The sequence below is a fragment of the Bos javanicus genome, chromosome 18 (genome assembly GCF_032452875.1).
Source record: "Bos javanicus breed banteng chromosome 18, ARS-OSU_banteng_1.0, whole genome shotgun sequence".
Lineage (NCBI taxonomy): Eukaryota > Metazoa > Chordata > Mammalia > Artiodactyla > Bovidae > Bos > Bos javanicus.
Window position 1 is genome coordinate 25,021,868 of NC_083885.1, and position 27,155 is coordinate 25,049,022.

The window sequence follows — 27,155 nt, forward strand, 5'->3', positions numbered from 1 at the left end:
TATATTAAAATTTGCAGCCTGTGTGTCTTAGAAATCATTTGAAACATCTTCTCTTTGCTTTGAAGAATAATCCTCTTGTATTAGCTGGTGAAGATAAACATACTGTTCATCATATAGGTTTGGTGGCATTTTCCCATTTTACAGATGAGGAAACTGAGGCATGATGTGAATAAGTAGTGTAGGGTTACTTAGAACACAGTTCTTTTGACTCCAACTTCAGAATGCTTTCCACTAGATTTAGGAAATCCTCTGTAGGTAGCTTTACAGGGCATTTAACCCATAAGGCTTAACTAGATTAAGTTAGAATAATATACAGGTAGCTTCACAGGAACACTTCATTTTGTTGTTATTTTGCATGTAATTTTTAACTCTGGTTATTTTCTTATAAAATTTTTCTTAGATTTCAGGACTAATATTTTATATGTCAGTAGATTTTGAAACTCAGACCAGATAATGAAATACTTAAATGTTGCCTTGTTGGAATCCTTGAGGACTGAGTAATTTTAGTAATCCTTTTCTTTCTATTGAGGAGTGTTTTTTTTTTTAAATCAGTTTCTGGCCTCATCAGTGTTTTCCAGTTAATAGCAGAAACAGTAGATATATACAGCAAAAAAAAAAAAAAACTGCATGAAAATTGAGGTTGTAATGTCTTTTATCTAAAATAATAGTAATATGATGGGCCCTGCTTTAGTAAGCAAATCCAAAATCTGAATATCTGCATTTATTAAAGAACTCTTGGGGTGATACTTAGCTTTAGTATTCCTTGAGATAACAGCTTCCCTACTGAATTTAAAATAGAAGTTGTTTAAAAGAATTCTATTTACAATCAACCTGGTAAGAAATACATCTGTTGTGTAAAGTACGTTGGTAACAAGAACTAGCAAGCCAGAAGCTGTTCTTTTGTATCCACCATCATCGTCCATGGAAGAACTTCAGATTCCCTGAGGTCGGATTTCATCAAGCACACCCCTCGCCAGGTTGTGTTGATACGGTGTCATAGTGCTGTGTAGAGAACCCTGAGAGCGAGGAGCTCGGGCCTGAACCCAGGGCCTGGACCTGTGACGCTCTGTTTCCTTGTTTTCTTAATCTATGCCACAGGGAAATGAACTGCCCCTGAAATTTCATGACTGTGATGAAGATAAGTTTTTATTTATTATTTCATTTGTTGTTATTAAGGTAGAACTTCTTCATATAATCTCCAAGTTCTTGCCAGAATCACTTGTTCCCTTTATCTGAATACTAAGACTTGATTAGATGCTGGGAATGTATTTGTTTGTGTGTGTGTTTATGAGACAGACAGAGAGCCAGACCCAAACTGACAAGAGAACTCCCATTCTGAATTTCTGGAACTTGGGATTGCAGTGAATTTTCCCGGAGGTATATTTGAGGAGAGATGCTGCCTCCTCCCACTTCAGCCCCTTCCCATTAATAACCACACTTACTGAGAAACTGCTTCCTTAAAACGTACTTAAAGTGGAAGCCTAGCTTCTGAAATTACCTTCACCTACCTGCCTTGAGTTTCTGGCCCAGTCCTAACTTTGTCCCCTTGGTAAGCTTATGGAGGCAGAACCCTGCTGTGGGGCAATAGAAAGGAGAGCTTTCTTTTTCCTGTTGTTTCTTGAGCCCTAGGCAGACAAGTTTGCATTTGAACAACAGATAATGAACCTTATTTTCCTGCTAAATAAGATGAGCAGAGATCCTCTGATTCTTTAATGACTGCCTAAATCTAGTAGTCTGCACTCAATACTCAAGGTGAAATGTCATTGATAAAATTAGCAGATTGCTTTTTCATTCTCAGCTGATTTGTCAGGACAGATCAGCTGTGAATGCCACACCACTGACTTTGGGCCAGGACCATCTCATTTTCCCGGAACCTCCTTGGCTCTGGATGCAACTGAGAAGGAAGCCGACTTTGGGGATTGAACACTGTTGATAATATTGCTTAGTCACAAAGACGAGTTTGGTGCCTCTGCACATTGGCCAAGAACCATCTCAGCATCTGTCTTAGTACCTAAGGCTGCAATTATCTCAGGGAGCTGAAGAGATTTAAAAGAACGAACAATAAGTAAAGTAATATTTAGCTCCCCTTTAAGTAGATACCTCCATCTCCCTGGGTGGGGCCTAGTGAACACTAATAAAAATCAATGAAGTGGTTTTGTTGAGTGCCCATTAAGGACTGCCGTATGGTAGGCACTGATGACAATTAGAATAAACCTAAATTCTGGATGCTTCCCTCTGGAAGCTCATTGTTCTCTACCTGGAGAGCCAAGACTAACATTCCTATTATAGGGTCAAACTGTCCAAGACTGTGTAAAATGACTGGCAAAACTAAATAGGAATCACATGAGACTCTAAATGCCATAGGGAGCTCAGAGGAGAGAAAAGGGGTAATGATGAATGAATTCTAGGGTGATTGGGGAAGATCCCCTGGAACAGTCACGATCTCAGTAGGCCTTGCAAGATTAAATGGGCTTAGCTCGTGGAAGTGAAAGAGGATATCAAAGTAATAACCTGAACAAAGTCAGGGAGGTGAGAATAGAAGCTATGTGCTAAAAAATAAACTCTGTCAGTGTAGGAGGAACAGATGTGAAAGGGGTGACTACCAAGCAGCAGAGTGTCGGCAGTACATGCTGTTGAAAGTTTTGGAGCAGGTAAGTGTCAACAGGAAAGGAGGGAAGGTGTGGAAACACTTGTGGAAGTTGGCTGGGCGAGGGGAAGGATACCTGCTGCAGTGTTGTTCAGAGGTGATTGCAGCAATCCAGGCACAGTGATGGTGGCCAGGACCAGGTTGGTGGCCGAAAAAACAGAGAGGAAAAGGTGTGTGAGAAACATCTGGAATAAAACATCTGATGGGCTGAAGAAGGATGTTCAGAAATCACTTGAGGTTTGTGGCACAAGAAGGATGGGCACTATTGGTCAAGGCTGAGAAATTAGGAAAGTTAACTAGATTGGGAGCTGAGATTTGATTTCAGTTTTCGATGTTCTGGCAAGGCATCTTCATGGAAATGCCCCTGAAACATTTGAAGATAGGATAAGAAACACTGCTCAGAAACTTACTCCAGCCAGAATTTTCCAGAGTCACTGGTCTAGAGGTAAGAGTTGTGGCAGTACAAGCTACTGTACAGAAGGGGAAACTTATAGCATGGGGCCAGGGACCAAGATCTCAGCAGGGAGGGGGAGCCGGGAGGAGGTCGGTGGGGGCGGCCAGGAAGCGAACTGGGAGCCTGTGCGCCTCAGAAGGCTAGAATCGGGGACAGTGCTTGCCTGACCTCACATGGTCTCTCATTTTTAACTCTTAAAAGCACTTGCCCTCCAGTGATATTACTTGATCTTCCCAGCAGCCCAGTAGAAGGGAGAACAGAGCTCATCAGGATTCTGTAATAGTTTGATTTCTGCGTGAAACCCTACATGTTGTTAATGTACTTTAAAGCATTACAGTTGTATGCTTGAACATGATAATTTCACTGAGTGATTATCATAATTCTAATTGAACCACAGAATTTCAGTGGCTTCCTTTTTCTGTTCTGTAATTTTCTTTATTAATGGTAACAGGTTTAAAAAAAAAAAAAAAGGCGTACTAATGACACCTCTTAAAAAAAAGTCTCCTCATCCTTCTTGTGTTTCAAACACAGGCCTAAGGAAATTAGAGCTACTTTTTCCCTCCTTTTTATTTTTTATTTTTTCCTACTCAGATCTTTAAAACCAGTTAACTGCATGAGGGAGAAAATCAGAGACTTTGGAATATGGCTATCTGAGGTTGGAGGAAGTGTTGCTACTATTTTTGGAAATTTTCTTCTCTCTTTCTTGGTCCTGTACCTGTACTTTGCTAAGAAGTTACTTAATGGACTAACTGGGAGAATCTATAGAGAGATGGAAATAAAAACAATGAACTCGAAACTTTTCTATTAAAGATTCTCATTACAGTGAATTCTAAGGAACTATCTGAAGGCATACTTCATTGGAAATTTGTATGGAATAGTGTTTAAAAATTTGAGCCCTCACCAGAAATTTGGAGATCTTTCAAATGCATAAAGACCTGAATGCACCTTGGTCATTGTGGTAGTAAGATCCATCTGTTTTTACACTTTGGGTTGTCTGCATTTTTCACACAGAGTGTATGTGTATCTGATGTACAAGTTAGGTGCCATTGTATTTCAGAATGTTGCAGTATACAGAGGATTTTGAAAAGATCATATCGATCCCCTTTGGTAGGAAGAATCCTACATTGTCTCTGCATTTGTGAAATAAGCACACCCATTTACGACTGTTGTATTAATAAGTACTGAGTCCACTAGTTGTCTACCATTTTCTCTTTTAGTTTTTATGCTGAGGGCTGTATAAAGCCAAAACACAGAATTAAACAGTGGACTACCAAATAGGCATTTAGGAATGGATTACTTCATCTACTGACACAGCAGTTGGAAAAGTACTTCCTTTGTCAGGGGTCGTCTTTTCAGTGTTTTAGCGACCTCCCCATACTTACATGGGCTTGGGGTCTGAGGCAGATCACTTAACATTTCTCAGTAGTCTCTACTCTGAGGTCCTTTGCATTCAAGATACCGTGCAGCTCATCTGGTCTCCTTGGGCTACTCACAGATTGAGGCTGAGCTGGCTCACAGTTTACTCTAGCAACAAGGTGTATCCTCTTAGTTTATTTCTTTGGCCACAGTGGCATGGAAAAATGTGGCTCTAATGACATGGGGTTTTTTAAGTAATGAAGGGGGTTTTCTCAGTCTCCTGTAGTGAACTTTAGATGTCTCCCTCAGGAATAGGTTTTAACCATCAGTGAAATGGTTTGACTGTAACCACACTGGGGTCTCTGAGTTCTTTTTTTCTCTTGCCCCTTCCATCCCCAGGCAGAGACTCCTCTTGCTGCATATCCACTATGCTCCAATGCTGTATTTATTTGATCAGAAACAAAAGAGTTTGCTTCTTGCACTGGTTCAGAGAGAGGTCCCCCAGGATTGTCTTTTGTTCAGTAATTGGAGCATAAGCTGAGCCTGGTTAATTTCAAAGCTACCCCCAACACACGTTCCCTCTCTCCCCCGCTCCTTGCTTATGTGGTTTCTGAGCCGTTAGTGGTACCTTGTATTGGGTCTGAAACAAAAAACCTTGAATTGTTGAATGTTAGCTACAACTACTGTGACATCTGCTATGGCACCAAATAGCGTTGTTGGTACAGTTAATTTTAAGTTGGGAGAAGAAACAGAACTAGAAAGCTCTTCAGTTTTACAGCTCTTGTTAACACATGCACCTCCAAATTATGCATTTGGTGCTATCACAATGAATAAAACAAAGGAAATCATGGGTTCGTTTTTATGTTAGTAACATAAGTTCTTTCATTGTTATTCACTGTGCAGACACCAGTGTGTTCTTATGTTCATTCTTTTTCCGTTTAGTTTTCTTTTTTTCAAGGCAGAAACGTCTGAAACACCTTAACTCTGAGCATTTAATTGGCAAAAGTTCTGATGTAAGAAATACAAGTTGATTATATTAGTTGTTTTTCTTTTAAAAAACAAAGTCTGTAACTTGGTTCTGCTTTTTTAAAATACCGAAATGATTGTTACAGATGAATAAGAACCTTAAGTAGCCAAATTCTAGATGCTAAGTAGCCAAGTTAATATTTGTATAAAAATGTTGTAAAATTGGCAAATCATGTGTCTGTCCTTCACGTTCTGCAGTATAGGTATTAGTTTTGCAGCCAACACAGTTGCAGTCGTAGGGTTTGTGGTTTTTGTTTTTGAAGGTGGAAGGATCTTTCTCTTGCAGAAAAGAAGGATTTTTCTTTTGCAATCTGCACTGTAATGATGGTCCACTACCTTACTGGCCTCTCGTGCCTGGTTCTCAGTGCAGTTTCATCTCTGCTTTTGCACAAGCTTTCCTGTAATTGCACAGTTGTTTGCTGCATTAAATTTCTTTTAGTGACAATAAAAAACACGTTAGTATTTTGAGATAGTCTTTAAGTCTCAGATAATACATTAAAACCTAAGGAGGAAAAAAATCCCTTTCTGAGAAACATGTAAAAAAAACCATTATGGTAGTATGGAAATATTCATTATTTACACATCATATATTTTCCCCTAAATGTTGTACAGAGAAGTGACAGTTGAGCTGAGCATATGTTAATAAAAGGTCTGCATTTTCCTGTGTCACTGACAGTTTCTTTGGCTGTATATTCCTGAAATGCAAATAACCTCGGTTCTGTTCAAAGCTATAATTAATCTGAATAGTTATTTAAACAGTATTGAAATCTTTTAACTACTGAGAGGCCAAACATATAAGATGGTGAATTTACCGTTCTGTTTGAAGGACAGTGCAATTGATGAGGGCGCAGTGAGCTGAGATGCTTGTGGAGGTAGAAACTACACGTTCTGCAGGCTAAAATGGCAGAATCTGCCTGCTACTGTATAAAAGCTTTTAACTACCATTTATTTTAGCATCATGGCATGTGCAAATTCCTGCTGCTCAGTTAAGGGACCAGCTTCACAACTGGTGTTACAATCTGTGGCCACAGCACTGCATCACAATGCAGCAAATGCATTTTCCACATTAACCAAACATGACAGCTGAAGCGAGTATTAACCATGCAAGATGTCGGAAGTCATCAAAAATTCACATCAGAGTAATTGCAGTGGCTTGGGTCAAAAAAAAAAAAAAAAGTATCATAGCATTCCTTGCCTACATGTTGTCTCTCCCCCTCTTAAATCTTAACTTGGTACAGTCCGTTAACAATAAAATACCCTTCTGTAACCTATAAACTGTTACTCCCATCAGTTTGTGCTTTCAAACTGATAGCTGACTTCTCTGAATTTGTGTGGGGCAACACGGGTGATGATGCTCTGCCCCGGGGACTGTGAGCACCCTTTTTAAGGGGACCCTGCAATCTCATTGTCTAATTAGACTCTTCAGTGCTTCAGTCATATCAGCATTTGCAGGGTGCTATCCTTTCCTTTTTCTTCGTACTCTCTCTTCTTTCTCTCTTCCCTGTGTCTCGCTCTCCTCTCCTCCCCCTGCTCATTTCTGGCTGTTTGGAGTGGGGAAAACTTGAGCACTGGTTCCGACAGAGCTCATCCCACATAGAAGGTATGGAAGAGCTGCAGTGACCAACAATGTCGACCGGTCTCCTTAAATTGGAGAAACTCCTTAAATTGGAGAGCTGCAGGTAGGATTGCCTGTGTTTCATAGAGAAATTAAGATTAACGCACCTTAAAAAAAGATTAATGTGCCATAGTAAATACATTAATAGCATGTTGTTGCAATACCTCTGAAAGATAAGATCTTGGTTTGTTTAAATTTTTGAGATGAATTCAGAAGCATTTAACTCATTTGATAGAAAAAGTACTTGATTCTCCTGGGAATTATTCAGATTTGTGCCTTGTCATTCTAACGTTTTTCTTTAAAAAAAAAAATCTGTTGGGTGGGGCAGATAAGCATTCACTTAAAGATTTAAATAGTCGATTATTTAGGATTTTTGCAGACTTCATCTTTAAGTAGTAAGTAGTGTGGACTTTCTTTAGGATTTTTTTGAAAAGATCCATGTGAAGTGTAGAATTCTTACATGAGATAAAATAATTAAAATAGAATTTTTCTATGCTAAAATCAAATCATTTGGGTTTGTAGATGAGAGAGAGAGTGTGTGTGTGTGGGGGGGGGCATGGTTTACCAAGGAATTCAGTCATTTATATTTTGTTATAGGGAAAAAGTACTATTCAAGGTATCTGGAATTATCTCACAAGTAGTGCTTTGGCATAAGACTTTAAATGAAAATTAAATACAGCATCAAAGATGTGGATTCTTAAGTGTTATCAAATGTAGGTGATTTGAATTGAGATAGTGACTTTTCCTATCCCAAATTTGTCCTCAGAAGAGTGTGATATGAACACTTCAAGTATATTTCCAATTTTTGGTGCAGAGATCATGATTTGTATAAGTGAAATGAAAAACTTTCCGAGTCCTCTAAGCCTTATCTGGAGGGTGGTAAAACCATAAAGGTTTGTTGCTTGTACCACTGTTAATACCTTGACTAATATCAGAGATAAAATGCTTTTGATTCAGCATTAAAAAGCAGCTTGATTGTCTTGTCTTACCTTAAAAACAACCCCCCACCACCACCACCAAAAAAGAAAGCCAACAATACATAGCTTTTTATCCCAAGGAATGTATTTGTGTCATGGGACCCATAGGGTCTGGACTTCTTTGCAAAGCATGGACTTGGAAATTGCTCACCTAGTTAAGAGATTTAGCTCCCTTCAGAGGTGTGGGACTTTCTGTACTCTTAACAATAGGAAGACTTGAGGCACTGTCAAGTGAGGAATAGAAGAGAACAGCCCAGGGAAGAGAGGAACTGTGAGAATTTCACTTGTCTCGGTGTTGGAGGTGTAGATTTACCCAGGACTAAGATTGCTTTAAAACTGTGACCCAGTGCAGCATTGCAATGAATTGATTTCTGGGATGAGACAATGAGCTGTGGTTTGCATTTTGTAAAGATGGAGGAAACCTCTAACACTGACCCAGTATAGGAAATGACTCAATTATCCGTGCCTTGGTACAGTTGCAAATTATTTTCCTTTGTCTGAAGTGGGAGGATGCCAGTGCGTTCATCAGAGCTCCTTAATTTAATGTATGGAAAATGTCTCAGCCACCATTTTTAACAATTAGCTGTATCATGGTTGAGGTGAGCTGAGTTCTGAAGGCAGCTGCAGGGCCATTTCATTTACATTAGGTTCTGTGGCACGCGAGCTTTGTTACTGTAAAAGTCAAAAAATGCAATTGCACACTGCACAGAAGAGTTCTGTAGGAGGGTGGAGAGCATTCCCAGAAAGAAAATGGAATCCTTTTGTCTACAGTAAGTATTTCTCATACTCATTTAGCAGTGAGAAGTTGAAAATTTGTCTTTGGTTGAATGGACAAAATAGACTTTAAAATGAACACTGCAAATATTAAAGGTATAAAACAGAGATTGTTAGATGTATTTTTTATGTATGTGTTGGAAACCAAGGGTGATATATATTGATATATATGTGTACTTGAAATATAGGTTTTGTAAGTGGTTTTAATACATGCTTTTAATTAAGTATTCATTGGTAATTTAAGTTAATGAGAGTTCCGGCTTCTTTTCACTGTCTTTTACAATTGGTTTTCCATTTATGAAGAAAATTGCTGGATTTTAGGGGTTTTATTGTTGGTTGGTTGTTTTGTTTTTTTTTTTTCTTTTTTAAGAAAATGCTTCCAATGTTAATGATCTATAATGGCTGATTAAAATATATAGGGAAAATGTTTTAACAAAAGAAGATTTTGTCCTTAAAAGATCAGTAGATGATGGAGGGCTTTCACTCCCATTAATGGGGACAATTTTTAGTGCCTTCTGTTTAATTAATAGTTGACTTCAAAGCTACTTGTGGAAAACTCTTGTTTGTGATTATAAGCTTAGAAATCTTGATTCTTAAAATTAATTGGATTTGACTCGGCTTTTCCTTTGTTCCTTTATGCTGTTACTAAGAGGAAACAAGTGGATTTTAACTTTGATTTGTGTGTTTATGTTTTCAAAGGCACTTAACCCTGAAGAATTTATAGTAAGTGTATTTTACAGTAAACTGTGCCATGAAGAATTTGTTCAGAATACTTTAGTAGCTGTTTCAGGAGTTGAATCTTCACAGAACTAGGTATCTTTTAACTTGATACCAAATTTATAAAGCCAGCTGTTCTTCCAAGTCTTGTTGCAGTAGCTGTTGTTCATCTTCTTCACTGAATGCTGTTTTCTCTAATTAGGAGATGTTTTTGAAACTAGGGGAGAGGAGGATTTTCACATCAGTCTTTTCATTGAAATTGGAAGGCTCAGTTTTCCTAAGCCCTCTTTAGAATCCCATAAAGATTCCGTAAATCTTGCATTAATCTTATGCTTGTCGCGTAAGAGCCTAGATCTCAATATAATTTTACTAACCCTGAAAGAGACATTTAATATATTAATTGTTTACTGTATATAGTAGAATGCAAAGGGATTCTTTTCCTTTGGTTTTTACAAGGCTTGCACTTTGAAATAAAAGACTTGGAGGACAGCAAATTAGAACTCCTCTTAACTGCATCTTTGCCTGCATAAATGTTTGGTTGGATGACATAAAGGGTATCACAAAGCCTTCCCTTGACATTTTTAAAGTAAAACTTGGTTAAAGATGCTGGTCTTATTTTCTTTCCCTGGCTTTATGTAAGCTGTGTACCAGGTACTCTGAGGACATAGCAGAGACCCAGCTGCTTTCCATTTTCTTTACCTTCACCATGGTCTGCTCCATGGTCTACTCAAGAGTGGCTACTGGGGAGAGGCTTGCATTTCTGGTACTTGTAGGCGATTCCTAAATCTCTTTAATGTGGAAATTTTAGCCTGGCTGGTAGTAGAGAGTCAGAGGCTGTTCTTTCTGCTGCAAAAAATATGTTTCTATCAAACCTTTGAATGCTCTGGCAGTGCCATAATGTAGATAAGCTAGCTTGTCGGCCAGCCCGCTAAGAGACGTTTGTGGCACTAAGATGGCAGTGAGGAAGGAGGAAAATGGCGTCCCCAGGAGCCCTGTGAGAAGAGGTGGGCCGCACGGGTCATCTTCGTTCAGTCAAGTCTGAAGATAGCTCTAGCAGCACTACCTTGCCAGTTTACAGTTACTTTTTACTCTGTTAAACGGTAGAAATTTTGAGATTTTCCTGAAGTAAAGACTTAATTAGCACTTGTATCTAGATAGCTTCCGATTGCTGCTTTTAAGAAATTGGTAGCAAATATGGATAAAACAAAAATTTAAATAAGTATTTTGTTAAGACTTCTGAATTTCCTTGCTTTGTGCTTTCTTCTTTTTTTTAATTGGGAAAATGTACTCCTTTCAGTATAGGATGGTTTTTCAGAAAACAAGACAGTATGCTTCTCCTTTATGGCAAGATGAAACTGGCATTCCTGTGGAAAAAACGTTATTTGTCTTTGATTCTGATTTTCTTTCTAGCTCTCTGTGGGCTTTGATTAGTTTAAGTATGAAATGTATGTCAACTGCCTTCGAAAACGAAGTTTGCTGTATTTCTTTTGTAGTTTAAGGTATGGATTATTTTGGAAGTGAGCTACAGTCATGACGATGCCAATTTCTTACCTGTTCCCACCTTTCATGGAGTTAGAATTTCTGGAACTGGCTTTAGAGTTTATGTACTATAATCAGCTCATCCTTACAGTTAAGTAAAACAAGGTTGACTGCCATTAAACAACTTGCTCAAGGTCATATGTCTGGAAAGCAGTCAATTTTGCCTGAATCCAGGCCATCAGACTCATAATCTATGCTGTGCATCTGCCTGCATTTGACTGTTTCTCTTGTGGGCTTACTGGTTGGTGATGGATCTAATGGATTGAGCTTGCAGCAAAGCAACCTTCTCCCAGAGATGTTCCTTCTCGGTCTCGTCGGAAATAGCTTTATGGAGCTCTGCTTGGAGTCCTCCGATCCTTTGATGTAGACGATACACATTTATAAACAAACAGTTAAAACAAGGTAAATCCTACAGGTTGAGCTTTTAGGTACATTCTGTTGATTTGGCATGCAGGGTGAAGTACTTGTCTCCTGGCATGGGCACGGGCATTCTGATGTATCCTCCCAGAAGATCACTTCTTGTTCTCCAGGTGTGAGGGGTACCATGGGGCAGGGTTGCCCCTTTTCTCCTAGTATGCATAGGCTGGGTGAAAGGTTTTACCTCCCTGTCTATTTCAGGCAATTTGTGTTTGAAGAATGGTCTTGCTCTCTCCCCTCCTGTTTGCTCGCATTTGCCGTTTTAGCTAAGCAGTGTTTGGTGTTTTCTGTACCCGCAGTGACAATGGTGAGTGCATCCTGCAGTATTCCCTCAGGTCTGACAGGGTAAAGTCAAAACGCTTCCAAACTTAAGGTTTTAGAGAGTGTGTGAAACCCCAAGTACTGGAGGCAAATGGGGTACCATGACAGATTCCATCTAAGGCAATGGGAAGTTATAAAAGAGAAAGTCTGTTAGTGGTTTCCCAACAAATACATTTTTGAAAAAGAATTTCTGAATGAGAAGAAACTGCAGCAGAACCAAACCTCCCTTCTCTGTGACAGCCATGATGATCAGCGCTCCGATCCCATCAGCATAAGCAGTGCTGCATAGCAGGAGGAGCTGGGATTTTCGACTGCAGTGTGAATGACTGACACCGTGTACCAGCAGGGAATTAATATGACACGTGGTTCCCAAACATTGTCTTCGCTAAGGGCGCTCCTTGAGCTTGCTAAGTAGAACTCAGACTTAATCTTGAGCACAGTGGAAACTAGCCTGGCAAACACTACTCAGCTCCCACCTGACTGCCTCAGAGACACACCCTCTGCTGCCTGTCCTTCTCATAGCCCCCGAGCCTTACTTTGTTGCCAAGGGGAAAAGACACTAGATCTGACAAAGCAGGCAACCTGTATTTTTTTATATATATAATACAGGATTCTTCTAATAAGTTCTTTTAAGTTTGGGTTGGGAGCGGGAGGACAGTGGGAAGGGACTTTGGCCATGATAAAGGCCATGACTGATACATTCCCATTTCATACTGCAGAGCAGTTTTAGTACCTAAAGTTCTTTGAACGTGGACTAATCCATCTCCAAGATGGAAATCCGTTCCCCAAAGACACATTAAAACATTTTTATCATCCTTTAATATATCCTCCTTATCTTATCTTTCCATCACCTAAGAGTGGCTATGGGATTAATATTTTTTAGATCTAGTCTTTGGGTGAGGAGAGGGTTCTTCAGCTGGGCATACTTTGGCACACAGTTTATTCCACTCACAAAGCTAGATTGAAAAGTTTCCTCTTTAGAATCCTCCCTGTTCTTGTGACTTCGAAGGGTTGCTCTAACAGGTATGCTGGTTTGGAGCCAGGGTCCGGGTTTGAGAGGCAGGCAGAGGAGAGAACCTGCTCAGAGCTGCTGTCCTTACTCTCTCCCATGGGGCCACCTCCGAGTCTGAGAGCACTTGGCTGGCTGGCCTCCCCGCTCCCTCCCTGCCTTGGTTTTTAGTGTTCTTACTTTTCGGCCCCCTCCTTCCCAGGAGTGGAGGTGGGGGCGCAGCAGAGGCCCAGCGACTACTGCAGGGCATATCCTGCGGCATCGCTGAGGTGCGGGCTCTGGCTTGTTTTCTGGAAGCAGTGAGATGTGGGAATCTGCGCCAAGCAAGTCACATCCTCTCCACAGGCCTCCTGTGACCAGCCGGGGAGAGCTGCTTACACAACCCTGAAAGGTTATTGCAGGGCTCTGCTGCATTTGGGAGGAGAGGGGATTTCTGCTGAAAAACATTTCCCCCCTAGCTGACTAAATGGCCATCATGTTTTATTTCACTCGTTCATATTATGCCCTTACTGCTTGCCCCCCACCCCAGAGAGTCTCCCAGTACCTGACCTGGACGCTTCCCTTTCCCGGATGACCAGAGGTAGATAACGGGGATGGCTTGGGCCCCCCAAAAGGGACAGAACTGGTTTTTAAGCAGGAGCACAAGAGACTTACATGGCTCTCACTGGAATGCAGACCTTAACCTTGGCCTTATCCTCCAAGTACAGCAACCAGATGTGCCAATAAGCAACCCCAGCTTGAAGCCTTGGTGCAGAACCAGAAGAGGCGTCTAGAGTAGTTGCCTGCCTACGCTTGGTTGGCAAGGAAAGTGTGCCTACGCTTTGTTGGCAAGGAAAGTGTGCAAGCATCCGTGCACCCCTCACTAGTGCCCCGCAGGAATGCCGTGTCTCCTTCTCAGAGGTGACTTCCCTTCTGGATCAGAGTGAGTCCTACCTCTCACATGCTTTCTTTACCCAGTGCTGAATATCTCGGAAGTTGGGTGTTTGTTTTATGATAGTTATTTCTGCCTCCTCCTCTGCCCTTCCTTCCTCCCCCTCCTCCCCTTCCTCCCCCTCTTCCCCTTTCCCTTCTCCTTTTCTTCCACCCCCACCTCTCCCTTCTTCCCTTCCTCCTCCATTTTTCCCCTTGCCCATCTTTCCTCCTCCCTCTCCTGAAACAGGAAGGCTAATTCTTGAAGCGGTAGGCCTGAGGGCCTCATTCCTTTTCCTCCCTCAACTCCCCTTCCTGTTCCCCCTCTCTCTCCCTTTCCACCTCCTCCCTCTTCTTTCTGTTCTCTTGTGCAATGGATAGGGTAATAGGGAAGGAGCCACAAAAAGCTATTAGACAGACTTATATGAGTGGTTCTCTCAGAGGCCTGTGACTCTTCCAGAGGACACAGGTGAGATGGATTTGTGTCACGGTGATACTGACATGCCTGAAAGAGACCAGGCCAGCCAGTACACTTGCATCAGAGTGCTGCCATAAGGCCCCAAGTGGGCCCAGGAGGAAGCATGCTCAGAGCTGTGTATTCTTGGGTTTACAGTCTCTCTGCACATGTTGAGTTCTCTTCAGCCTGTGAGAACCTGTAGACCATCTTGTAAACCAATTTGAATTACATGGGAGCAAGTGATTTGCTTCGCCTTCATGGACCCAAATCCAGCACATAGTTGTGTGACCCTTTGTTTAGCCCAGCAGCAGAAACCATGTACGAAATGGGACCCTGCAGCCTAAGGAGTGACAGATGGCCTGGTGCTCACACAGCACCGAGGTCTGCCACCTGTGGCTGCAGAGCTGCCTGTGGGCCAGTGGGTCTGCTGATCTGGCAAATGGGGGAACAAACACCAGAGCCACTCTTGCAGCATCTGCTGCTACCTGCTGAATGAGGGTGGCTAGGCTTTTGCATAAATGCACAGTGAGAAATCATACAACAGCATTAAAAATGTATTACAGTTGACAGTGGCAGATCTTAGCACTGTTTCTGCAGGGGTATTTCTTGGAAAAACAAATATATGTACATATATGTATTTCTTTTTAATGCGATCTGAAAAATATTAATACAATTTGTGAACAATTTAAAATATTAAATTTTTTGTAGAAAACAAGCGGTGAAACCTACTGTAAATATCTGAATTGGTGAATAAAGCTTGGATTTGCTGTTTAGTCTGTATTTCTTACAAAAGGAGTTTGGTCTCTCGTGGGCTTTTATATCTTCTTGTTTTAATGCATTAAATATTGATCTCCTAAAATAACCAACCATGCTATAAAACAAAATGAAAGTTCCCCAAATTTTGAAAAATGCCCCCCATTTCAAATTTCTCTGTTCGTCTTTTGGACTTTATCAGTAGTGAATATCTCTTTGCACCTGAAAAATTCCTTGAGGCGTTCTCTGTAGGCACCACAAAGGGAGCTAATGAAAAGCGTGTCCACACCATCTGATAAGCCCAGCGGCAGAGTGCTGGCAGGGTTTCTGCTGCTTGTCTGAAAACAGTATCTTGCTTTGTCCTTCCTCACTTTCTCCTTAAGTAACAGTTTTGCCTTTGTAAAAATTTTACAAGAGAAGACTTCAGAAGAGATCATTCATTCAGAAATTGGCAAGAAGGTTTGGGAGAGGTTAAGGGAGTGATATTTTGTTCAGAATGAGCTGAAGCAAAATAATGGGTACAGCTGTCTTGACAGAAAGTGGACATGTTTCCATTTCACTATCCAAAGTTCTCAGGAATACTTGTAGTGCTTATTGAAATTCTTGTTTCATCTTGGAATAGACTCTCTTGATTATTCTGTTTCTTAAGTTTATTTTTTGCCCTGCTTATTTTTCTTTCCTTCTCCATTGCCTTCCTAGCTCTTGCTTGTATCTTGGCAATGTTTTTTTCCAACCACAGTGACCATTAAGTATGGTCACTGCTTAATTGTGTTAATATTATTTGGATTTGGGATGTTGGTTATTGACTTCCTTTAACTTTGTATGTATTCCATGAGAGAAGAGAGATTTTTTGTAGCACTCATCAGTGTGTGTCTCGTGTCAGATACCTTCTGATAGAAAACCAGGCCTGCTGTGGCTGCCTCACTTTACATTCTGACCGGAGATTGCCAGTCGGTCTGTTGAAGGGAGAGAGGCCTAGAGTGGTCTTTCATGTTTTGAGCACCATGTAAACTGGCTTTTGTTTTGTGGGGCCAACTTAGACTAATTATTTTCTTTTTTGTTTTATTTTCTAATGATCAGGAAATCTATGTGTTCTTTACTTCAAACCGTTTACGTAACTCTTCGACAAACCACTTACTTGTTGGTGGGAAGCAAAGGCCTGTGAAGGCATCAACGCAAGCTCTTTTTTTGCTGTCACATTTCCCTGGCTAAAGGGGATACTAAAATTTTTCTCACAGAGACCCTTATTTCTTAACCGTTTTACTTTTGGAAAGCAAATAAATGAAGAGAATTTGGCCACTTGACAAAAACAAACATCCTTTGCCCACTTGCTTTTTCGACAGTCATTTATATTCTGAAACCCAGAGTCTGCGTGGTGATTAAAATAAGGCAGTTTTTCATGCTTGTCTTTTTCAACCTGAGCCATTTAAAAGCCAGTTTGGCCTGCCAGGTCCCTGAGATGTGACTACACTTTTGATAGGAGACTTGGCTTACCTTGCAGCAGCATTCTAGATTGTTCTCAGCCAGTATATGTTGCAAGACAGCCCACGTCCTCTGTTAAAGGTGGAGCACGTGGCTGGAGATACTACTCGTGCAGATGTACAGTGGTTATTGTTCCACAGCAGTAAAAGCAGTATTTTGGGACACTATACCGTGGACAGTCTAGAACGGTGATTTCTCCATCTTTTGTCTGTGATCCATAGTGAGAAATACATGTAACACCATGACCCCTTCTACATACAAATAAGTATATATCATTGAAAGCTTCACAAGACAGCATCTATCCATACCATATATCTCTGTTGCATTTTATTTCATTTTTAAAATGCTAGTTAATTTCATAACCCAATTAAGAGTTTTGACGCATGTTTTGAAAAACACTATTCTAAAGAAATGCCCCAAACTTGACATTTATTGTTTCATTCCTCACCTGTGTGAGGTAGGGAAGGGGAAGGGTAAATATGCAAGCATAAAATAGCTGTTTATCTCATCCTAACTTGCATGGTAGAGTGGAAAAAGGTAGAAAAGGGGTCAGAAAATTTGGATTCCGAGTCTGAACTTGACTCCTTACGAACGAGGTTATCTTAATATGGAACCATAATGTTTCAGAGTTGATGGAAGCTCTGGAAACCATCTCAAAAGCCCTTTCAACTTTTAAACCTATATTAAGAACATATTGATACTTTATAGGATTATCCAGTTAAGTACTATTGAGAGTCATTTGAGCATTGGGTTAAAAGTGAAGACTAGAACCAAATATGTGCAGCACACACTTAGGACAGAGTAATAACCATACCCATGTAAGTGTTTGCTCTCACTAGTACTGGTGTAAGAATTGGTATTCTCAAAGCCTTTAACTTCATCATCTATAAAGGGGAATTGGTAATTGATGAAGGAAACAAATATAAGGATATTTTGCTCCCCTCCTGGACTCCATCCTTTTAGAGATAAAAGGAAATTTTATTTTTATTTTCTAAATTTTAGAAGTATTCCCTCAGTATTTCAGAAGCAGTTGGTCTTTTGAGAGTTTGAGCTGTGTTTGAATTCTTCCCCTGCCTCTTCTTGGTTGGGAACCCTTTATCAGTGTTAGTTGAATGCTGAAATCTGTTACCTGTAAAATGTGGTTGGGAAGGGAGGGATGTCTATTCTTTCATATTGTTAAAAGATTAGCAATAATGTCTTTGAATTGCTTGGAGCAGTGTCTGGCCCCTAATTGCTTCCTGAATAGAAGCTATTATATGTTACAGAAAGCTTGAAACCAAAACCCATTCAAGGAGCCAGTTAGAAAAGGGTCTGTTTCCAGGACTCTGGCAGAGAGGAGCATATATAGATGGGAAGTCAGGAGTAGTTATCTTACTTAGCAGGCCTGCAGATGTTTATGGAATGTTCTTTATTGAGGGGGTCAGCAGTAGAAGGGTTGGAGACTATGAGCAATTAAAAAAGCACTTGTTGACAAAAAGAGGGGAAATTAATGATGAGAATCTCTGAGGGTTCCAGTTACACAGCTGGCGTCTCCAAGTAGGAAGTGAGCTGTTGGGCCTTCTCTTTGACCAGGAATCTTCAGTGTGGCAGGGAGCTCCGCCTGTGAAGAGAAGGCATCTCCTAGTGACACTGTTCACGCCCCAGCTCACCTCTGTAGAAAAGCCATTTTCTGATAAGCTTTAGAAATATATCTCTGAAAGGTGCCTCACGGGAGCAGGAAACACGCACATGGAAAAGGGAGGTGGAAGAAGAGACCCATGGAAACTTGGACTGAGGCAGGTGTTTTCTTGCCCAGCTTATTAGTTCTTTAATTTGTTGTTTTTCCTTAAGACATATGTTCTTTACAAGAATCTAACTGCCACTAGATGGCGCACAGATCCCAGCACTATTCTGACTGGGTAATCGTTTAAGATTATTTTCAAAAGTTAGGTCACTGATACATTGTTTTTAAAAATAAAATATATTAAAATATTTTAACATTTCATTTTAGAAGTGAATAAAGGATGAAAAAATAAAAATCAAAATCCGTGTATTTTGTAAACTTGGCTCAACAGCCCCTATTGTTGAGGTTCATCGTGGCTCGTGGTCTTTGTTCATATGTAGGTGGTATCTGTAATTTGATTCTCACGCACAAATGCTTCATTTAATTTATTTAGTGAGATTTTTGGAAGATAGGGTTATAAGAAGAGAGTAATCTGCACCCCCTCCAATAATGCCTTTTTTTCCTTCTTTTTTGTTTCTTAACCACTACTTGAAATTTCATTTCTTAGAAGTTTTGAAATTGTGTTTCTTACGGACTATTATGTTGCTTTTAAACAAATGTCTGATTATTGCTTTGCATTTGTGTTTGAATTGTGTGTATGTGGGTTATAGACAGACATGGATGCAGCTGAAAGAATGAGATGGCTGGTCACTGGGAAGAGCAGAGAAGCCCAGAGAGGAGGTGGGGCAGCTGGCACAGCCCCTCCCACCCCAACCAAAAAGAAAAAATTGAAACCAGGCCTGTCAGGCAGTGGTTATCACCACCACCCTGATCATTAGCAGCATGAAACAGTGCAACAAAGCACAAACCATGCCTGCCCTTTGTTCAAAACAGCAATCGAAGATAATAGTTCTATAGCTTTGTTTATAAACTGTGACACTAAAGCCTTTGGCTGTTGCCATTGAAGACCGTCTCAGGAAAAGGGAATCATAATAAAGATTTGTTTACTTGATATAATCATTCACTGTGAAGGGTATGAACAAGGTCCATTAAAATCCTTCCCATCATTTCACGTCTGGCTCCCTTGCAATGGTCAGAAACAAGCATGTGATGACAAGCTGCCCTCTCCTGAATGGATTCCATGGGGTGCCAGGTTTTACGTGCTCTGGCTTACTGAGGCCATTATATTAGTAGGCAAGTGGCCAATGCTTCCTTCTCTCTACCCGACCACCTCCCCCAAATGTCAGTGTAGATGTTTGGAGCAGCCTGAGTGCTGCCTCGGGACTGCCTGCCCTGGAGACGCCAACAAGAGAACTGCTCCCAGATCTGCTGGCCGTTGTCCATTCCAGTGCTTAGCCCAGGTTGGGATGTGACGACAGATGTGGAGAATTGTACAAAGATCAGTCATATTTTATTTAAATATATGTCTCCAGTCTTATCTAGCCCCCACCCCTGTTTTGTTTTTGTTTTTTTCTTAATTTAAGAATCATAGCCTTGTATCTGGGACTGTTTGAACAAAATATATTAAAACGTTACAATTGTTGAGATATAAATAAGTGATCAGTAAATCAATTAATCACGACAGTAAGTTTTCAAGAAAACTATCAATGTTTTAAAATTTAGCATGAAACTTTTAGCTTAATTCTGTTTTGTATTATAGTTCCCCAAAGAGTTCCCAAAATAAGAACAGTAAAAGCACGATTCTGAAAAAAAAAGAAACATGATTTTGAACACATAAATACACCCACAGTGTTGTTGATGCGCAGGTACCTTGAATTCCATAGTACAGGTGGACCTAATGTATAGGATGATGGCAGTTCTTTCATTACAACTAAAGCTTTGATCTCCAACTATTAGTTAATGGATTGTCTTCCTTGTTCCTCCTTGGCCCCCACATCCCAGCCGTGAGGTTCACTCCTCTGTGAAGGGCCAGGTACTAGCCTAGAGATCAGCATGGAAGCCCACTGTGTCTGCAGCTCTCCCTTCTCCTCCCCAGGATCTCAGGTTGAGCAATGAAGACAGTAGCGGCAAGGAAGTCACCCTGGGCATCTTGCTTTAGTGTCACCAGCAGATCTAGATCTAATCAGTCCTAATGCTAGAACTACATGTTTTGAGCCTTGGGCAAAGCACTTGATTACATTATCTCCTTTAATTTTCATTTTACATCTGAGTAAACTACAGCTTAGAGAATCGGGGTGACTTGTCTAAAATCAAGTCACCCATGCAAGTAGTAAATAGGGGGAGCACAATGTAAAACTAGGTCTCTTGTGTTACCGTGAAGTTGTATTTTACAAACATTTCACCCTGTGCATGTAAAACCAGCCTTGTGGGTCAGCTCCCCTTCCCCCCAGCTGTGTTAAACAAACAGTATATGTGATCTGGCCTGAAATAGGGGGCACACGTAGCATAACCCCAGAAGAAATGTGTAAATAAATGGTTTTGCAAGTATCCCAACCACTGATAAACAAGTGAAAAACACCCAAACAGAAGGATGGCTGATGGCGTCCTCAATATTAGGAAGAAATTGTAGACCAGAACAGTTACAGGCACTGTGACCGGCTGCATAGCCAAAACTGTAGTGTAACATTTTCCAGTTGAGAGCATTTGTTGAGGGTGAAGGTAAGCAGGGTAATAGATGTCCCTATGGTTGTTTTTTTTTCTTCTTCTTCCTGCAGTGTGCCTTTGATTCTTTAAAGGTTAATTTCATTAATTTTGACCTAAGTTGTATCATTTCTCTCCTCCTTCCCAGGGCTTCCTAAAGAATGAAAAAGACAATGCCCTGCTGTCTGCCATCGAAGAGTCCCGGAAGAGGGTAAGACATGCATAGATGTATGCTGTTGTGAGGGCAGCATGTATGCTGGGGTGTACAGGTTCTAGAAGCTGGATTCTCTGTCCCAGGCCCAGCTCTCCTGGTAGTTCACCAGGGGGAGTTTTACAGTAACCATTTTTGAGGAAAATACCATGCTTGTAACTCTGGTGTATACAGTGACTGCATCTGAAACATTGGGCTGGGCAGTTGACCATTAAGTTAATCTTGAAATGGGAGAACAAGATAGTTCTTTGGTCTCATTGTTATAGTATAAATGGCATTTTGGTTTCTACTGAACCAGCAATTCAGAAAAGCAGTTATGATCCTTGATAATTTTCCCTAATTTATTTTCCTTTTGTCATAAAATTTGACCTTCTACAACACCTTTTAAATTAGCAATTTCTCCAAACTCTTTTGAACAAGCAAAAACATCTTGATGTTCAAGAGGATAGTACATAAGTCAGCCAGAACACCCATGACATGGGCAGCAATATTTTGCAACGAGCATTCCCACAAGATACTCAAAGATCATTTACTTTACTAACATGTGAGTTATCTTCAATTGTTTAACAAGGATGAAAAGATCAAAACCTTTCCAAAACCTTCCATTATGGAGTAAGAGATTTTCAAGCCCCTGGGTCTTTTGGGGAAGGAGGAAGCAGCAGCTTAGTGAGTATGTGAAGTTGGTTCTAAAGATGCAACTTTTCCCAGGAAGGAGGCTGGGGGTTTCGGGTTAGTCTGAAAGCAGTCTCTGTATCTGCAAGGACGAGTAGGAGTGAAGGGACCTCTGTTCTGCTGTTTACTTCTGTAGCCCATAGATCACATGAAGTACATTTGTGTATTATTTATATGGTTCAAAAAATAAGAGAGTAAAAAAAAAATTGCTGCTTCTCGGTATGCTTTATTAAATACTCCATACAGGTGGAAGTGTCTCATTAGGGCTGATGTGAGTGAGACAGGGCAGCACGGGAGCTTTCCAGCTCTAATTGTTAAGAATATGTTTCAAAGACATTATTTGAATGACTGGTATGCTTAATTATCAGAGTAAAATTCCCTAAAATTTAATTAATTATATTGTTGGCAATAGTACTTATTCCTAGAAATAGAGAGATTCACTTGATCCAGAATTGAAAAAAAATTTTTTTAAGGTTTTTTTCCTTTTTGTTCACACTTGGAATGAGTTACTCACCAACATTGATTTCTCCTGCTGTACAGGACCAATGAAATTAAATTAGGATTGTTGAATGCCACCGAGCCTTATTAATCCTTTTACCCTGCGGAATGTGTTTCTGAAATTGGCAGTCTCTGAACGTTGTGCCATACTGAGACTAAATGTGCCGCCAGCCAAAACATTTAAGTGACATACCACAGTGCAAAATGTGTGCATATGTGTTTGTGAGGGAGGTGTTCCGGTGTTGGGAGCTGGCCCTGAGGGGGGACCTTTCACCTGTCTGGATACAGGGAGGCTGCCACTGAGCAAGAATCATTTTCAAACAAAAGGTGAGCCGCTTCCTGGCATTTTGGTGGTAATTTCACGTTTGAATAACTTGCCAATGTCCTGCTGAAATGCCAAGAAAACAAGCTACAAAACCACAAATGTGTCCTATCTTTTCCCATTTGGTGCATCCCAGCAAAAACAGAACAACATTATCAGAACATATGTAGAGTTTCTAAAAGCCAGCAACAGCTCAATAATAAGCGGGTGTGAAGTCAAAGCATATTGCCCTCTTCCCTTTATGAAAATGGGGCTCGAGTGCTCCCCACCTGTTCTTAATTCAGTTGCCCAGTTCTTTCTGTGCCTGCCTTTCTTAACCGTGTTTGAAGAGATCTATTTCCCCACATAACTTGAAAGATTCAGATCTGGTTTGTAACAGTTTCTCCCTGCTTTGTCATTTTCTGTGGTTTGTCTTCCCTTTTAATTTGTAGACCTCTGCATACCCTTCCATACCCTTCCTTATCCCTCTTCTCTTCCCTTGAGTTTCTTTCCTTCTTGTCTCTCACCTCACTTCAGACCCTCCCTGTCCTCCTTCCTCTTAGTTCTTAGCTCTGTTGATTCTCTCTGATTAGCTCTCTTAGTTGACATTCTTCTTTGCACCTAATCCAGTGGTCAGATGTGAGTCTAAAGGGAATAGGCTGGAAGAGGGCAGATGGGCGGCTGATCATCCCTGATTAGCCCACAAATTGGATGTTCCATTATCTCTAATGTAATTAAGATAAGCTGGGGGTGGCATGGTCAAGAGAAGAGAATTTTAATGTTGGGCCATTTATTTTTATTTGAAGCTCCTTATCACACTAATGATGAATGGAATGACAGTGCTGTTTGTTCAGGTTGTGGGGCTGTTTCTAAATGAGTAGCCTGGCGTACTTCTCATACATATTCTGAGGACTGGAGCCCAGAAAGCTGCCAATTTTCAGAGTACTTCCTGTGTTCCTGAAGCAGTTCTTGGCACACAGGTGGGCAGCTTGATTAACATGGGATGGTTGATTCCCACTGTTATGGCTCTGACCCTTACATGATGCTGGAAGTCTGCCCCTGCCGTCCTCATCAACAGTGTCTCTGAGACAGATTGTGTTCTCTTCAGTTGTCTTTACTGCTTTGCCATCCTTCACCAGCCGGAGGACTTAGCCTTAAAAAATATGCATGTGATGCCCTAGTGTGTTGGGTCAGTGCCACAGCTTAGTCAGCGCTTCACTTGCTTCACTTCCTGTTGCAAATTTGGAAAGCTGTATGGTATGCCAGCTCGCCACCTCTTTATTTCAGCCCACCCTGGTCCACCTGCCGCATAGCTCTCTGTTTTCCCTTACTCCGACAGGTGCAAGGTTGAGGAGGTGGTTGATCGCTAAACAGGAAGAGGTTTAGAAGAAATGTGGTTCAACACGTACAGCATTTCTGGGTAGCCCCTTCCCCTCCCCTCTCCCCCATCTTTCTGTCCAACATCCTTCTCTCTGTTCAAAAAGCATAGCTTTCATGTTTAAGGTCCCTAATGTAGCAAGAGAAAATGATTTTTCTCTAGGTATTTTTTTTTCAATCCAGGCTAACTGGAATGGTCTTTTCTTCCTGACTCTCAGAAGAAAACCAAGTGAAAGTCTATTTTTAAAGTTTTTGATTATCATTTCTTCTGTCTTCAGAGTACATGTTAGGAATACACTGATAGATGGACCAAATCAAATTTGCAGGATGTGCCAACCCTCTTCCTAATCATTTTTGTGGCTGTCTGCTGTCTTTTTCATGTTTTAATAAATACTGATCCATATGCAAACACCACATTTGTAAAAAGAGTATACGATTTTTCGTAGAGTTTCCCAGAGCTCATATATATGGATATTATCAGTATATAAATTATCTTTGTTGCCAGAAATAAAGCAGGCATTACTAATACTTATTCCCTCGGTGCTGCCTAACTGGATGCCAATCTGATAGTAAATGAAATGGCTTTTTGAAAAGTGGGCTCAAGCTTATGGGAAACCTGGTTTGCCAATTAAAGAATCATAGGCTAAGAATGGTTATGATTCAGTATGTCCCTATAAGTTGCTTTAGTCTCCCCCTCAGAGGGTTTTGTTTTAGTTTTCAAGGGGTTTTTTTTTTTCTTTTTTTCGGAGGGGGGTTGTTGTTGCTGCTTGTTTTTCCCTTCCTTTCTCCCTCCCTTCTTTTCTGTTTTCCTTCTTTTTTTTTTTTTCCTGAGTGCATTTGCTTTGGCAACCTGCAGTGTCACTAGCAAATAGGAGTGAGGTTTGCCAGAGATTTCAAGAGTGACTTTGAGTAGACTGATGCAGACGCTTTAGCCTCTGAGCCACCAGGGAAGCCCGAGTAGACTGATAGGAAACCTAATTGTAGATGGCTCTAGGTGTGTGTGTGTGTGTGTGTGTGTGTGTGTGTGTGTGTGTGTGTGTTTTCTTTACTGATTTGCTTTCTCCTGTGAAAATATTACTGTTTCTTTAAAAAAGATAAGACATTGAGAAAATCTTTTGTTTCTGTCTCATCTTAGAGGCTCATTAAATCTTAAGATACCATTGACTTACAATCCGTCATTATTTTATGTACGGCACAGAAAAAGTACTTTAAAAAACAGTACTTCGATTTAAGCTTTTGACATGCTATCAATCGTAATATGTAGCCTGATTTCAGAGGGTTAAGGTTTTAAGAAGATATTTATCTTAATAAGCACATAAGAAAAAAATTCAGCATTACTGCTCATTAGAGGAAATGCAGATCAAAACCAGGAGTTATCACCTAGTCACCTCACACCCATTAGCATGGCTACAGTCAAAAAAACCAGAAAATGATATTGGAGAGGATGTAGAGAAATTGGAACTATTGTGCACTGTTGGTGGGAATGAAAAAGTGTAGCCTCATTGAAAACATATGCAGTCGCTCAAAAAATTAAACATAGGATGACCATGTGATCCAGCAATTTCATTTCTGGACATGTATCCCAAAGAATTGAAAGCAGGAACTTGAAGAGATATTTGTACACCCAGTTTCACAAAAGCATGATTCATATTAACCAAAAGTTGGCAGCAACTCACGTGTGCATGGATAGAGGCATGGATAAACAAAATGTGGTGTATATGTACAGTGGAGTATTATTCAGCCTTAACACGGAAGGAGGCTGCATACACTACAACATAGATGAACCTGAGGCATTATGCTAAGTGAAATAAGCCAGACACAAAAAGACAAATACTGTATGATTGCACTTCTATGAGGTACCTACATGTGTCAGAATCCTAGAGACAGAAGTAGAATGGTGGTTGCCTGTGTCTGGGAAATGATGGGAATGGAGGTATTATTTAATGGGTGCAGAATTTCATTTTTGCACAATGAGGAGCATTCTGGAGATACATGGTGGTGATGTTTGCACAGCCATATGAATGAACTTAACGCCATTGAACTGCACGGTAAAGTGGTTAAAATCGTAAGCTTTATGGTTAAGTACGTTTTACCACAATTAAAAAACTGGTTTTCATGTGTTAGACTTGATGAAATAGGGCATGTTTGCACACAGCTCTCAGTTCTTTAAGGATAATTTGAAATAGCTTGCCTTTGCTCTGATTATGGAAAGATGGCAGATCTAGCGGGTTTTGAATTTCTGTTGCACGTTAAGGGAAACTGTGTTCTTTGTTTTCTCACTCGGGTCCTCTCTCTCTTCTTCTCTCCCCCAGACCTTTGGTATGGCTGAGGAGTACCATCGAGAGTCAATGCTGGTCGAGTGGGAACAAGTGAAGCAGCGAATTCTCCACACCCTGCTGGCATCAGGAGAAGATGCCCTTGACTTTACTCAAGAAAGCGAGGTGAGTTGAATCCAGAAAATAAACCATTATTAAAAATGTGAGGTCAGAAAATGCTTATCTGCTTGACCGCTGGCTGGCCTGGAACAGCTGGTCCCTGTCTTCCTCTGGAAGCCCTTTCTTCATCGCCTTCTAGATGCCCACATTTGCCTGGATTCCTCCAGCATGGCTGGCTGCTTCTGCTCAACCTCTTGTGCTGAATTGTCCTCAAACTCCTGTCCCAGGGCTCCATCCTTGACGTGTTCCTGATTCTTCATTAATCACTGCCCTGTTGGTCTCTTCTGGGCTTATGTATTAAATACCTTCTCTGTACTTGAAGACTCAAATTCACATCACCGCCCCAAATCCTCCCAGACTCATTTGTTCTAGTGGCCTTCTTGGCTACTCAGGTGTCTCAGAGCCATCAAGCTTAACATGTTTAGAATTGAGTCGTGGTAGCAACTGCCTCCAACTCCCTCCCCGCTTTTCTCACAGAGTTTATCATCTTTATAAAGGGCAGTTCCAGTTTTTCACTTGCTGAGATCCAACACCTCAGATTCATTTTTATCCTACCCTTCTCTTACCTAGACTCTCAGACATGGTGACAAATCCACTTAACCCTCCTCTCAGTATATACCCAGAGTTCAACCACTTTTTAAAAAAATTTATTTATTTTAATTGGAGGCTAATTACTTTACAATATTGTGGAGGTTTTTGCCATACATTGACATGAATCAGCCATGGGTATACATATGTCCCCCCTCCCATCCCGAATCCCCCTCCCCAACCACTTCTTACCACCTCTGCTTTTAGCATTTGGGGCCAAGTCAACCAGCATCTCTTGTTCAGATTATTGGACCGATCTCCTAACTAGTTTTTCCATTATCTGTTGCTGTGTAATCAATCAGTCCAAACCATAGTAG

The 27,155-nt window shown here is 40.7% G+C and overlaps 1 protein-coding gene across 3 annotated transcripts in view; it reads left to right on the top strand.

The window, feature by feature from the left end:
• Window positions 1-27,155, top strand: part of NUP93 (nucleoporin 93) — a 103,010-nt gene that overhangs the window by 44,909 nt on the left and 30,946 nt on the right. For all 3 annotated transcript variants that reach the window (XM_061387271.1, XM_061387268.1, XM_061387269.1), the window contains exons 4-5: window positions 20,905-20,967; window positions 26,128-26,256. In XM_061387271.1, coding sequence (XP_061243255.1) covers window positions 20,905-20,967; window positions 26,128-26,256 — 192 coding nt within the window. The remainder of the gene's footprint in view (window positions 1-20,904; window positions 20,968-26,127; window positions 26,257-27,155) is intronic.